This window comes from Kwoniella shivajii, chromosome 4 (genome assembly GCF_035658355.1).
Source record: "Kwoniella shivajii chromosome 4, complete sequence".
Classification (NCBI taxonomy): Eukaryota; Fungi; Basidiomycota; class Tremellomycetes; order Tremellales; family Cryptococcaceae; genus Kwoniella; species Kwoniella shivajii.
Genome location: NC_085911.1, coordinates 1,413,630 through 1,426,730, shown reverse-complemented (window position 1 = coordinate 1,426,730; position 13,101 = coordinate 1,413,630). Strand labels below are relative to the sequence as shown.

The 13,101-nt window shown below is 41.6% G+C and overlaps 5 protein-coding genes across 5 annotated transcripts; 2 read left to right on the top strand and 3 right to left on the bottom strand.

Moving 5' to 3' along the window:
• Window positions 1-261: 261 nt before the first annotated feature.
• Window positions 262-4,442, bottom strand: IL334_003512 (calcium-transporting P-type ATPase, PMR1-type; the record flags this gene model as incomplete). Its single annotated transcript, XM_062935242.1, has 11 exons — window positions 262-567; window positions 667-1,800; window positions 1,861-2,135; window positions 2,186-2,347; window positions 2,402-2,546; window positions 2,607-2,680; window positions 2,741-3,015; window positions 3,077-3,105; window positions 3,166-3,218; window positions 3,378-3,630; window positions 3,720-4,442. 11 exons carry the CDS (start codon window positions 4,440-4,442, stop codon window positions 262-264), a joined length of 3,429 nt encoding a protein of 1,142 aa, XP_062791293.1.
• A 1,039-nt stretch (window positions 4,443-5,481) lies between these two features.
• Window positions 5,482-7,360, top strand: IL334_003511 (uncharacterized protein; the record flags this gene model as incomplete). The annotated part of the gene is made up of 8 exons (XM_062935241.1): window positions 5,482-5,650; window positions 5,726-5,825; window positions 5,913-6,266; window positions 6,334-6,454; window positions 6,567-6,740; window positions 6,799-6,928; window positions 6,998-7,139; window positions 7,210-7,360. 8 exons carry the CDS (start codon window positions 5,482-5,484, stop codon window positions 7,358-7,360), a joined length of 1,341 nt encoding a protein of 446 aa, XP_062791292.1.
• Window positions 7,361-7,565: 205 nt separating this feature from the next.
• On the bottom strand, window positions 7,566-10,050 carry IL334_003510 (uncharacterized protein; the record flags this gene model as incomplete). Its single annotated transcript, XM_062935240.1, has 4 exons — window positions 7,566-8,563; window positions 8,680-9,352; window positions 9,443-9,858; window positions 9,984-10,050. 4 exons carry the CDS (start codon window positions 10,048-10,050, stop codon window positions 7,566-7,568), a joined length of 2,154 nt encoding a protein of 717 aa, XP_062791291.1.
• A 380-nt stretch (window positions 10,051-10,430) lies between these two features.
• Window positions 10,431-11,539, top strand: IL334_003509 (uncharacterized protein; the record flags this gene model as incomplete). Its single annotated transcript, XM_062935239.1, has 3 exons — window positions 10,431-10,703; window positions 10,769-10,910; window positions 11,046-11,539. The coding sequence occupies 3 exons, from the start codon at window positions 10,431-10,433 to the stop codon at window positions 11,537-11,539; spliced, it is 909 nt and encodes a 302-aa protein (XP_062791290.1).
• A 119-nt stretch (window positions 11,540-11,658) lies between these two features.
• On the bottom strand, window positions 11,659-12,363 carry IL334_003508 (uncharacterized protein; the record flags this gene model as incomplete). The annotated part of the gene is made up of 5 exons (XM_062935238.1): window positions 11,659-11,704; window positions 11,788-12,011; window positions 12,094-12,173; window positions 12,239-12,281; window positions 12,355-12,363. The coding sequence occupies 5 exons, from the start codon at window positions 12,361-12,363 to the stop codon at window positions 11,659-11,661; spliced, it is 402 nt and encodes a 133-aa protein (XP_062791289.1).
• Window positions 12,364-13,101: the final 738 nt, after the last annotated feature.

Here is a 13,101-nt window from a genome sequence, read left to right as displayed (position 1 = left end):
AGATAATTTATCGTTCATGCATCACACCATCTCGAGAGTCTCGAAGGACAGCAGTAAATATGGCCTTGTCTGATCGTGACAAATGCATTGAAAAACTGACATGTGATTTTATCCCGTATAATGTGATTATACGATACTATATTAATATGGGTCCTGATATTACCTCTTCTTCCCATGCTAAAACCAAATATCCTCGTCTCCTTGTCTCCCTCCATTCTCAATTCTCAATTCCCCGTCCACAATTGAACTCTTTCTCCGATATCACGCCATTCTACCAATACCTTCTTGTATGATTTCCCTTTCGACAGATTTCCTTTCGTACCATCTCCTAACTTCATGTAAACCCATCGAAGTTCCTGCCAGACCAATCAACATGAATAAGTCCCTCATTGATAAAGCTTCCGTTTGGAAAATGTGTTGTAAAAGAGGTATATAAATCAAGAGTAATTGACATATGAACGAAATCGATATCGTTATGAACAACATTCGATTTCTGAACATTGGACATGTTAATCCTCGATTTTGTAATGCTGATACCAAATCTAAGAAAACAAATCCTGTAAAAGTCTATATATATTAATATCGGGGGACAGTCATCAGATTAGCTCTCTCTCTATATACTGTAGATTCGCCCCTCCAAAAAAGAAAACTGATTAAATCACTCACCATAGTTTGATCCCTTCTACTCATACTGCCATCACTAGTTTCCCTAGCGTAGATGTATAAAGTTCCTAACACTATCATAGTAGCTGAAAAAGCTACTCTGTAAATCAATCTTTTTGACAATACATGATCACCCTTTTTTCTTGGTGGTCTACGCATTACTTCTTTATCAACAGGATCAACACCTAGAGCTTGAGCGGGCGGTCCATCCATCAAGATATTGATGAAGAGAATTTGCATGGCGTTTAATGGATTTGCCAATTTGAAGAATGTCGATAAAGTGATTAGTGATAATGCAGCGACTGCAGTTGAAAGTTGAAACGATAAGAAATTTTGAATGTTGTAGAAAATCGATTTTCCTTCTTCCACTGCAGGTAGAATTGATGAAAAGTCATCATCAACCAAAATGACATCTGCAGCTTCTTTAGCTACATCAGTCCCTGATTTACCCATTGATATACCAATATCGGCCATTTTCAAAGCTGGTGAATCATTAACTCCATCTCCTGTCATCGCTACTACCGCTCCTCGCATTTGCCATGCTTTCACGATGGCCATTTTATGTCTTGGTGTCGTACGCGCGTAAACTGTTATTCCAGGTACACGTTCAATCAATTCTCTTTCCGTCAATTGATCAACTTGACTTCCAAGCATACAACTTGATCCTCCCACAAACGAGTCTAAGCTTCCTGACGAAGGGTTCACTTTCAATCCGAGTTGACGTGCGATCGCTAAAGCTGTAGGTTCGGCATCACCTGTGATCATAACAACTTGAACTCCGGCACTGTGTAGTGCTGATACAGCATGTGCGACTCCTTTTCTTGGAGGATCCATCATAGCTTGGAATCCGACAAAGATCAAATCGTTTCCTTCGCCTTTGGGGAATCCATACGCCATAGCGATAACTCTTAGACCCTGCTTTGAAACTTCTGTTGCTCTTTCAAGTATGAGTTTCTGCGTTGTTGGATCAAGTGATGGTGTGGAGGAATCGGTCACATAGTAATACCGACAGCGAGATAGCACTTGTTCAACAGCACCCTTGAGGTAGACCATGTCAGAGCTGCCATTTAGCGAACCCGTCACGGTCATAATCTTGGTTTCGGAGCTGAATGGTATTTCGTTCTTGCGTGTGAAGTTCTATTCGCAGAATCAGTCATTAGTCCATGATAACTAGGTGGAGCAGAAATCTGAACTGACCTTTCTTTGATCATCAGCCCCAAGGACTGGCAACACATTCAGCAAAGCAACTTCTGTAGCTTGCCCTACATTAACTCCTTGTTCATTCTTGAAGGCGTTATTACAGATACTTCCAACAAGAGCAGTCTTCTTCATAGCTTGTGAAGGTGAAAATTCAACTTGATCAGGTCGTCTAGGTCCAAGATACGATGTTGCGTTCAGGTGAGGGGTAAGATCGACAACTTCATCAACAGCATAAAGATGGGTGACAGTCATTTCATTCTTGGTGAGCGTACCTGTTAAATTGATTCAGCAATGATCCACACGGCGGAAATTGGATACTCACCCGTTTTGTCTGAACAGATTACGGAAACACTACCCAGCGCTTCGACACTAGGCAGCTTCTTGACGATGGCCTTTCGTTTCGACATTCTCAACACTCCCAAAGCGAGAGTAACGGTAGTGACGATCGGTAGTCCCTCAGGGATAGCAGCGACGGCAAGTGAAACTTTGTTTTACGTCGGTAAGCATGACTCGGAATGATCCCCAAGCTCTAACTCACCTCCTATCGTGAACATCTCCAGCCAATCTCTGTTTTGCAGTACGCCAATAAGGAAGATTATTCCTATTACTCCAAAAGAAAAAAGAGATAGTCGTTTGGCTAAATCATCCATATCTAATTGTAAAGGTGTCCGTTTTTCTTCGACCTGTAGGTAGCATGATCAGCTTTATCGGCCTTCCCAATTCTTTGCAGCTGAGCGACTTACGTCCTGCATCATGGAGAAGATCACTCCGAATTCAGTATCTTTCCCAGTCCCAACGACTATACCTGAACCATGGCCTACTCCCACATCCTGCTATCAGTAAAATGCGGTATGTTGTGGGCAGAAGGTAAACTTACCACTTCTGACTAGAGTACCCATGAAAGCCATACAATGTCTTTCACCTAGTGCTTTCCCACCACCTTCACCGTGTGTATCTTCTCCTTCTCCTCTTTCGCAGATATCAGTGTTTTTCCTCGCGGGTCTAGTTTCTCCTGTCAATGCTGATTCGTCAATCTCAAGCGATACAGCAGTGATAAGTCGGATATCGGCTGGAATCCTATCTCCGACTGAAAAGGTCACCAAGTCACCGGGAAGGAGACCATTGGCTAGAGGTGTGAGAGGGTGACCATTCCTGCGGATCAGCCAGTAGACATTAGTTCCAGAGCCTTTCTTCCTGTTCGCCGGGAACTTACCGTATTAGATGACAATAATGCGGCACGAGCTGTGTTCACAATGTCTGTTTAACAATAATCCGAATCGAGGGGTAGAAATTATAGCTTACCTTGTTCAGAGCTTCGAGTGACTTCTCCGATCTTTGCTCCTGCACGAAGCCGACTAAGCAGAGTCCGCATATCAGCTACGAGAGCCCCAGAACAGATGCATTGCCACTGATCTTCGTTTACATTTCCTGTTCAGTGGCATCTGGCGTCCTTCACTTATGATCACAACAGCCAGGATCCCCAACCTCTCCGCTCTAAGTCAAAGCTAACTCACCAGTCAAAACTATTCCCACGGCAACGACCACACAAGCGGCATCATCATAGTTACCCATCAAGGCACTGACAACACTACTTCCAAGTAGAAGTAAAATCAATGGATTCTCATATACTTGTTTAGCGAATTTGAGGAATAATGGATCTGCGGGTGGTAATTCGAATTCATTAGGGCCATATCTGGCTAGTAAAGCTGATAAAGATGATGTCGACAATCCTTGAGTAGGATGTGAAGAGAGCGATGTGAGTGTTTCCTAAGGAGGTAAATTGCATCTTGCGTCAGTATAGCAAATCGGTGTACCACTCGTTCGACCCATCAAGACTCGTTCAATCCCTCACTCACATCAATAGTTTTATGAGCGAAAATAGCACTTGGAGTTTCTCTTTGTCTTCTTTCGTTCTCTAACCGTTTATTTTCGTCTTGCATTTTGATTTCCTCGTAATCTTTTTTACCCATTACTCTTTTACCGTAAGCTATTACTTTCCCCACGAAACCTTGTTCCTCTTCGATGTCATCTTCATATGATAATCCACCATTTGTCAGAGGATGATGGTGTTGATTTTGATTACGATAAGGTGAAGCTGATAGATTGTTTGATCTGACGGGTGATGAGTCTCTTCTGTTACTTGCGGTACCTATTCTAGGCGATGAGTTGAAACTTGGAAATGAATCTGTCATTGAAACTTGTCTTCTCAAAGTTGTTGAATAGGCATATCCATTATTCATTGTTGAAGAAGAATTGTTATTCGAATTTGAGCCTCCAATACCATTCATCTGTGAAGGTTCATCCATTAATCCACCCAATGTAGGATCATTATCATTATTACCATTATCGTTATCATAACCTTGATGTTGATTTGATTGAACTTGACCTAATCCTATATTACCATATCCACCACTGACTGAACCTCTTGAGATAGGGTTTGAGCCTCCTCTTCCTGGTAATCCGTAGGATGAGGCTGATCCTCCTACTGTCATTATGGGTGGTGGTGATTGTGTACGTGACGGTGGCGGTGATCGTCTCTTCATCGATGAAGTAGACTGTGATCTTAAAACCGAGTCCATCTTGGCACTAATGCGTATTGTCGGTATTTACCTCTGCACGGCGACCGACCAAGTAGAGAGGTGTACACAATCGTATCTACGTGCAATACGTTTCTCTCCTCTGAAAAATGCAAGCAAGGACAGGACAGGACAGGAAGAGACAATGTCTATCAGACCAAACAGAAGATATCAATCGAGTACGGCAAACTTGGAGGAGAAGGTTAAATTAAACTATTCCAAGTGTTCAATTGCTGCGAGGCAGGCAGGCAGGCGCGTCTCCCCGTTATGGAAAAAGGCGGTCACATACTAGACATGTGGCAGTATCTCAATACCACATGAAATATGATGAGAGACTGCAAAATACACTTGGAGTCTTGATGCACCACATCTATGGACAGAATCTGCATGTAGACAGCATACTAGAGGGAAAGGTGATGGTGCAACCGTGCCAGGCGGAGCTGTTCTCAGTAAGAGGGTATTCAGCTCCAACACCAAAAGTGATGTCATTGATCTGTCCGTATCCCGCCTATTCCTTCATATAAACAACCAGCATCTCCCCCGTCATGGTGATCACACGACAGTAATCATCATTGTATATGATCACTCTCCAGAAGGAACCGAAGAATATCTCGACTATCAAAGCGAAAGAGATCTTGATGCTATCAAAATTGTTATAATTTGGCCAAAGTCCCCTTGACTCGGTCGATTGTCGGTAGACTCAAAACCACTTGTTATCCAGGCATCCATTGCTGTACTGTTTCATTTCGTGATTGATCATCTATTCGTGAGCTCTATCAATGTCTTTGAGTCAACATGTGTGAACGATAACTGATTCCATGCGAATAGATGCAAAGATTGCGACTGAAAGCTCCCCGGTTCGGTTTCCGGATCGGCCGGCAGAGAATTTCCGTTGGAAAGGCTCAACCACGCAAAAGCTTGCATGCAGCTGCGAAAACATTTATTGACGTGTCTGAAATAGTTGAGCAGCTCATGATGAGATGTATTAAATATAATTTCCACCTCATCATCATCACCTGCAAAAGGTAGTGCTGCCTCCAAGATGCCATCTGACCAGTCAAAGATACAGATACAGCCAAATGGATCAGTACAACAAGGGATCAATTTCGTTCGAGCTCTGTTATTCGATAGAAAATGGTATTGGCATTTCGTCACTCTACTAGTACTGGGAGAAGCCGTTTTGGGAATGTTGATAATATGGAGAATACCTTGCGAGTATCCAGATTTAAATAATGAGTCATGAGTCAACTTGATTACAATGAGCTTATATACCTCCTCTGAACCAGATACAAAGATTGATTGGCCAGCATATATGCAACAAGTTGAAATGTTCTTGGAAGGAGAAAGGGATTATTCGAGGATCGAAGGAGAAACTGGACCATTAGTGTGAGCATATGAATCCTATCTCCTCTCACACGGCGAGTCGATTACGCAACGGCTACATTCCCAATCTCAACTGATTACATCTGGCAGATACCCAGCATTACATCTATACATCTACACATTATTTTATAAATTATTACCTTCAATAGAAGACATCCGCCCTGCCCAATATATCTTCTTGATATTCTACTTGATAACCCTTCTGTCTATATCGACTATTCACTTTCTTGCTGGGAGAGGATCAGGATCCAGGATATCAATTATGACCAATCGACACTATCCTCAAATATTACTTGTGCCATTAACACTTTCCAAAAGGGCACATTCGATATTCCTGTTAAGGCTATTCAATGATCCTATTGCAATGATGGTTTTCTATTCTAGTGTGATCGCTATGATGAGCGGTGGGAAGAAAGGTTGGAGAATTGGATGTACCTTATTCAGGTGAGCTGGTTTATACCAAGGCTGCTTATATAGGATGACTGGCTTACCTCACGGATGATGTCGAAAGTTTGGCATTAGGGATCAAGATGAATATCTTACTTTTCCTTCCTGGTTTATTGGTTTTGCTATTTCAGTATAGAGGAATTTATGGTACTATGGAAGGATTAGGAATCATCTCTTTGATCCAAGTAAGCTTTCTGGTGAAACACCTCTCTTCTTCCTCTGACCAACAGTTTCTCAAATACACTAGGATACACTAATCCCAAGGTATCAAACAGGGCTGACGTTGATCATATATAGGTCATATTACCTGCACCATATTTTCTTTCATCGACGTTTTTGGCCAAGAAATACTTCACATCTGCATTTGATTTCTCACGGCAGTTCTTATATGAATGGACTGTGAATTGGAGATTTATCGATGAAAAGAGTTTCTTGAGTAGAGAAAGAGCAGTAATGCTTTTAGCTGGACATGTGAGTTTCTCGCAATCATATATGTTCCTGTTGTCCTCAAACTGAGATCTGAAATTAGCTGGGAGTGATCATACTATTTGCCGCGCTCAAGTGGTCTCCTATACCAGGGGGTACATTGAGTGTTCTTAAGAACGGTTTATCGAATTGGAATAACCCCGCTATCTCTCCAAAGCAGTTACCTTCATATCGTATGTTCATCAGAATTGCTAAGTTGATGGAGAGGAAGCTGACCTGAATGTATCGTCAATGAAACTCAGATATCCCTTTGACCCTTTTCACATCCAATGTGATTGGAATACTATTTGCTAGATCGTTGCATTATCAATTCCAATCATGGTATTTTCATCAATTACCGTTCTTACTTTACTCGGGTGGTTCATGGGGTAATTTACCTTTAGGGTAAGTCACATTCATCTAAATTTGCTGACTGCCAACAACGAACTCAATTATTTGTTATGTATCCTTATAGTATCGTCGTTTGGTGCATGATTGAATACGCTTGGGAAATCGCACCTGCTACCCCACTTTCATCCGGATTATTATTAGGAGGACATATCATAATGCTCAGTGGATTATTCTTCTATAATACAATTTCCAAAAAGGAGGAAAAGGTTCAATAGATCGTGTGTATCCGTGCGAGACGAGCATCGGATGTGCCTACACCATGCAAAATGTGTTATCCTATGGTAAAATGCATTTATTGCAACCAAAAACATGGTGATCCTACCGAAAATCCTTACACATATACAGGGGTGATTTATCTCAGAGCACTGAGATAACACTTAACATACAAAGGTAGTCACAATGCTAGTGCAGATCGTAGACTTAGGACCCTTCGTCACCTTCCAACCTGATCTTGTTCCGATTCGTCTTTCTACCGAATAATCTCTCCCACCATGCTTTCCTCTTATCACCTTCTCTCCATTCTCTCAATTCACCTTCTGTCTGATTATCCTCCTGTCGGTGTTCACCTCCTTGTTGATCCGGATCTTGATCTTCTGTTCTGGCTTCGTATGCAGATTCATCTTGTCCAGTAATAATTGCCATTAAACCCCTTTGACCTTCAGATCTACTCCTTATCCTTGAATGTCCGTGTCCCGATTCTGAATTTAATCCCAGACCTATCAGGCCGCTCCCGCTCCCGCTCCCACTTCCACTGGCATTTGCATTTGCGTTTGGATGACCTATCAAGGGAGAGTGACCATGATGAGGATGAAATTCACCATCATGACTAAAACTGCCTGATCTTAATGCGAAACCAGGTGATGAAGCACCTAAACCAATTGAGAATCCAGTAGGTGCACCGGTGGGTACTAAATCAGGTATCAAAGAACCATATCGTGTCCTTCTATGCTTTCTCGATATAGGTGATAATGGTGATGTAGGAGTTTGAGGGTGAGGGTGAGCGCGAGTCGGTGATGGTATATCAGGATTTGAGAATACTGATCTATGTAATGTCGGTGGTGTACTTGTTTCATCATTATTGTTATTCGTGAAATTGAGCGACGTTCGTTGGGATTGAGGTTGGGGGTAGGATTGAGTCATTCGATCTTGATTCGATATTTGAGAAGAAGGAGCTAATGGTCCATTCTCGTCATGATCTGTTGGAGATTGTGATTCTTGATGAGGGAAAAACGATTCTCCTTCTTCTTCAATATCAATATTCGATTCTTCTTCTATCCAAGTTCCCACGTCAACTGCTGAATCAGGTTGAACGGCCGAGACGACCCATACTCCTATCAATAAGATCGCTACACCTAGTGAGACAAAAGTGATTTGAATAGTTGATAACCGAGAAAATTGATCGTAGAATACCATTCCACCTGAAAGAGAAATACATATAAAAATCAGCAACGATTTAACCAAATTTTCTCCGCCACCGCACATGCAGCGTTTTTGGAAAGGAAAGGGAGAACGAGGAGAAGACGAAGTGACTCACTGAATATACTACTTAGATTGAAGAAACAGAAAGCCAAAGGACAGATAATAGCTGGACCAGCAAAAGTCAAACTGTGATTTAGATAAACCAATTGTAATACTGCACATATTATTAAACCGAGAAATAGGAACCAAGTTTGCAATTTTAGAAATTCATTTTCACCTTGACCTGTTCTCCAATGATTTATCGATATGACCAGTAACTCAACCGCTGCTTTTGCTAATACCAGGCACATGCCAGATAACGTTCCGGATGCAGACGCGAATGCTAATCCACATAAAGTCAACGTTCTTTGCTGTTTTGAGGTTATAGTACAGTTGATCGAATTGGTACTCGGGTTCGCGTCTGTATTCTGATTGGGGCCTGTTGCTGGATTTTGCAGCGTAGTATTTGGTATAGTGATTGAGAGTTTATGAATTTGAGTTTGATATCCTATATCATCCGGCTTGTTACTATTCGGGATGAAAGAGGATGCTGAATCTGATGACGACGATAATAATGGTTTCCATTGTTTACTATTTCTGGTCGTACGGAATGGTATAGCGGGCGAGGCTGTATGTGACGAAGCGTAATTGGATGGTACTAAAGAAGTAGGTGTTGAATCTCCAGAATTATCGTCAGGTAATTGTATACGAGATAATTGCCGATATACATGAAATGAAGCTATGTGAGCCTGTTTTATTATCGTATCAGCTTGCAGGCCCCAGGCCCCAGGCTATGACATTGACTATTTCATAAGAAAAGGTTTATGAAATTTACTCACTCCGATCAATACCAAAGCAGTCAAGAAACTTGTAATAGTAAAGAAAACGACGAAAGGAGGTCTTTTGAATAAAAGTAAAATTTCATTCAAACCATGATGAGATTCTTCAACGACACCAAAAATAGCTATTCCAACAGCACCCAATGCGATTAGAGCGGTACCTATGATCCATGTTGAACCGAATTGATCACCCAACATCACCCTTGCTAAAATAGCATTATAAATTAATGAAACCGCTCCTAAAGGTGCTAGGATAACGATAGGTAAAGCATCTAGTTGAAATATCGTTGAAAATATATTAGATGTCATGTAAATCCCAAATCCAAATAACCATAGTGGTCTTTTAATAGGTTTCTTCCTTGATGATATTGGTAAATTTGAATCCAACACATGTGATTTACGTTGAATAGTCAATCCTATGAATGGATACACATGATACATTAGTTTAATGGACCTCTTTCCGATGATCTGGGAGACTGGTCGGCATCATCGAGATGTCAAAGCTAAAGCAAGAACAAATAGACGAAGGCATTCGACTCACCTAGTGATTGTACAAAAGATGAAATCAGCCCGACTAATATAGCTACGAACACCGGTATCCCAGCCATGATTGAACGGGATATGATATTCTTCGTTGTTGATCGGACCACAATTATCTCTCGAGGATATCGCCTATATGAGGATCTCGTGGTAGGACCTTCGATATTCGCTCAACATGTGCCTATGACCTTGGTTCGATACGCCGCTCTTATAGTTGTCAGGTGGATGGGGAGGTGATGAGAAGTTTCAACAAAGCTATTTTAGCCAGATGCAAGGCCTGTTATCATCACCTACATTACTCTGATGGGACGTGTTTCAGGTTTCAAAGTGAGCCACGGTGATCGCCGCTTCGTGCAGTCCCTTAAATGGTTCACTCGGCAAACATCAAGAGTTGATTAACAACAAAGAACAGTGAAGATACATATATAGAAACAGCTGCTTCAGAAACATGCAGGGACCGATACTCCGACCGCTATTGAGAGCCTCGTACAGCTCAAACCCCCTCCGCAGGGCGATATGTACTGCTCAAGCCGTGGGATGTAGTCATTGGATACATCATCGAAACTACAGTATCTCAACTGATTGCAAGCAGAAAGACACTGTAAATATACCAGACGATCTATTTGGGGATGATGATCCACAACCACAACCAGTGCAGAGAGATGAGAGATCAGAGAAGCTAGAGGAAGGGCTTGAGCTGGAAATAGGAGAGATATCGGATGTAAGTCCCTCGTTTGGGATTGTGATAAGGGGCTGTCACCTAATACTCGTAACACCTACTATCAGAACGGTTCCTTGCCTGCATTCAAAGATCAGGTATTACATCGACCGAAATTACCTGGATCGATAAAACGTCTCAATAGGATATTATCACGTCAGAGGAAATTAGAGATACCCGAATCTGATTTAGATGAAAAGTTTGTCAAGGGTGAGTGTTTGATCTTAATGGAGTCCCCTATGATATACATAAGGCTTCGTACTGCAAGTACCGGCCATGGCGTCTACCTGACTTTCCGTGGCAGGCAGAAATGTGACGCTGACGCGATGGTACTTTTATATCTAGGGAGAGGACCAGGTGGTCAAGCTATAAATAAAACGAATTCATCAGTTTCATTGACTCACATACCTACAGGTATAAGAGTTCAAGCTCAACCCACTAGATCAAGAGAAGAGAATCGTAAAGCTGCCAGAAGGATCTTAGCTGAAAAATTAGACATGTTAAGATCTTTAGGTCAATTACCAGGATATGAGAATGAACAATCCAAAAATATTCAATTAGAATCCCTTCTGATACCGATATCGAAAGCGGAACAAAGGGAAGAAGGAGAGGGAGAGGGAGAGGGAAAGAAGAAAGGTAAAAAAGCATTACAAAAAGAAGAAGAACAGAAGTTGAGTGGAACATATACAAAAGCTGAGATTAAAGCAGAAAAAGAAAGGAGAAGGAAAAGTAATAGAGCCAAAAAAGCAAAGAAAAAATATGGTAAAAAAGGGGAGATCGAGAATGACGATACGATAGAACGTGAAATCGAAATCGACGAAACATCTCAGAATCCATAGGATAGTGTATCTGGTATCAAAAGAGATAGGCAGTACAAAGGGTATAATGATGCATGATAATACATATGATCTTGTTTCTTCTCTACTGTCACTGCACCCAAGGACTTTCGTCATCAGTTTTATGGTCCAGTTTCAAGGTTGATTTGTTTGCCGAATTTGGCGTATCTGCGTCAGACCAGTCAGTCAATTTCAGTTCACACTCAGACCTAGTGGGATTAACACTAAAGATGACGGTGACGTTTACTCACAAATGAACTTTCAAATCTTTCATTCCTTTTTCACATTCACCTTTTTTCCCTTCTAATTCTTCGATCTCTGTATCATATCTCTTCAAATCCGATTTTAATTGTCTTCTAGCATCTTTCAATTTGAGATGAAAGAAAGCTTCTCCTAGTTTATATAATATTGGTTCTGAATCTTCATCTGCCAATTCTAACTCGGTAGAAAGATCGTCGTAATATTCTTTCTCTTCCTACGAGACCGCAGGTATTTTGGCCCTGTCAGCTTTTATTCCAACAGGCGAACTGAGCGGAGTCAAGGGTATTACGATTTACATTCTTTATCTTCAACAGATCTTGTATATCAGACATCCGATTATTCAACTTTGAGAACGTGTTTATACGTTGCTGATCCTCTTTTGAGATTGTCAGTATTGCTTTGGCAAATCACACTCTACTTTTTAGTGATATTCAAACTCACCCCAAGCTACCTCCACTCCATCCCCTTCATCTTCAGGTGGTAGCTACGTTTTGCTTTATGGTCAGCTTCTGCAACTAATTCAACTGAACACTATGTATGGTTGGAGGCCGACTCACTAAACTCATTGTGCCTACTTGTGTTTTGATTGACTGGTATGGTTTCCTCAGCACATCTCTTGATCGACTTCTGCTTTCATGTTCGACAATATATAACTTAACACAATAAAATGAGTTGCTTCGGAGAGCATCATAGAACTAGCTCGAGATACAATTGATCCCGCCCTCAGCCAGCGATATTCACACGTCATGACTGTCTGGTAAAAGTCAAAAAAGCACGCGTCAGTCGCGTCTCATACTTTCAACCCTCTGTCTACACTCTCTGTTGTTCTCAAAATACCATCCAATATTCCATACTGTACTTACGCTCAACCCACTTGTCTTCTAGATCCTTGACATCGACCCATGTCACGTATACCTGTCCCAAACGGAGGTCTACATCATCAACTACCACATTCAACATACGAAGCTGCAGTCAATCCCAACATGAACACTCATTCACCAGCGGCGGATACCAGGAAGAAGCAGAGTAAGAGGGATGAGGTGAGTTTGCCGTTTTCATATAATGTCCTTCCCTATCCATCTCTTTTTGCACTGCATCAAATCCTCCTTCGAAGCTTCAGACTCAGTTTCTCCATGAGTTGTGAAATGCTTCACTCTCAAAGAATTGAGGATGGATGGTATATGAGCGTACATCACGCTCCATTCCATTCACAATTCTGTCGGCAGTCTTAAGGGTGTTTTATCTTAGTGTTTTGTGGCTTGTGTAAACAACGCTTTTGACCCATCCCATTACCCATTCTTCTT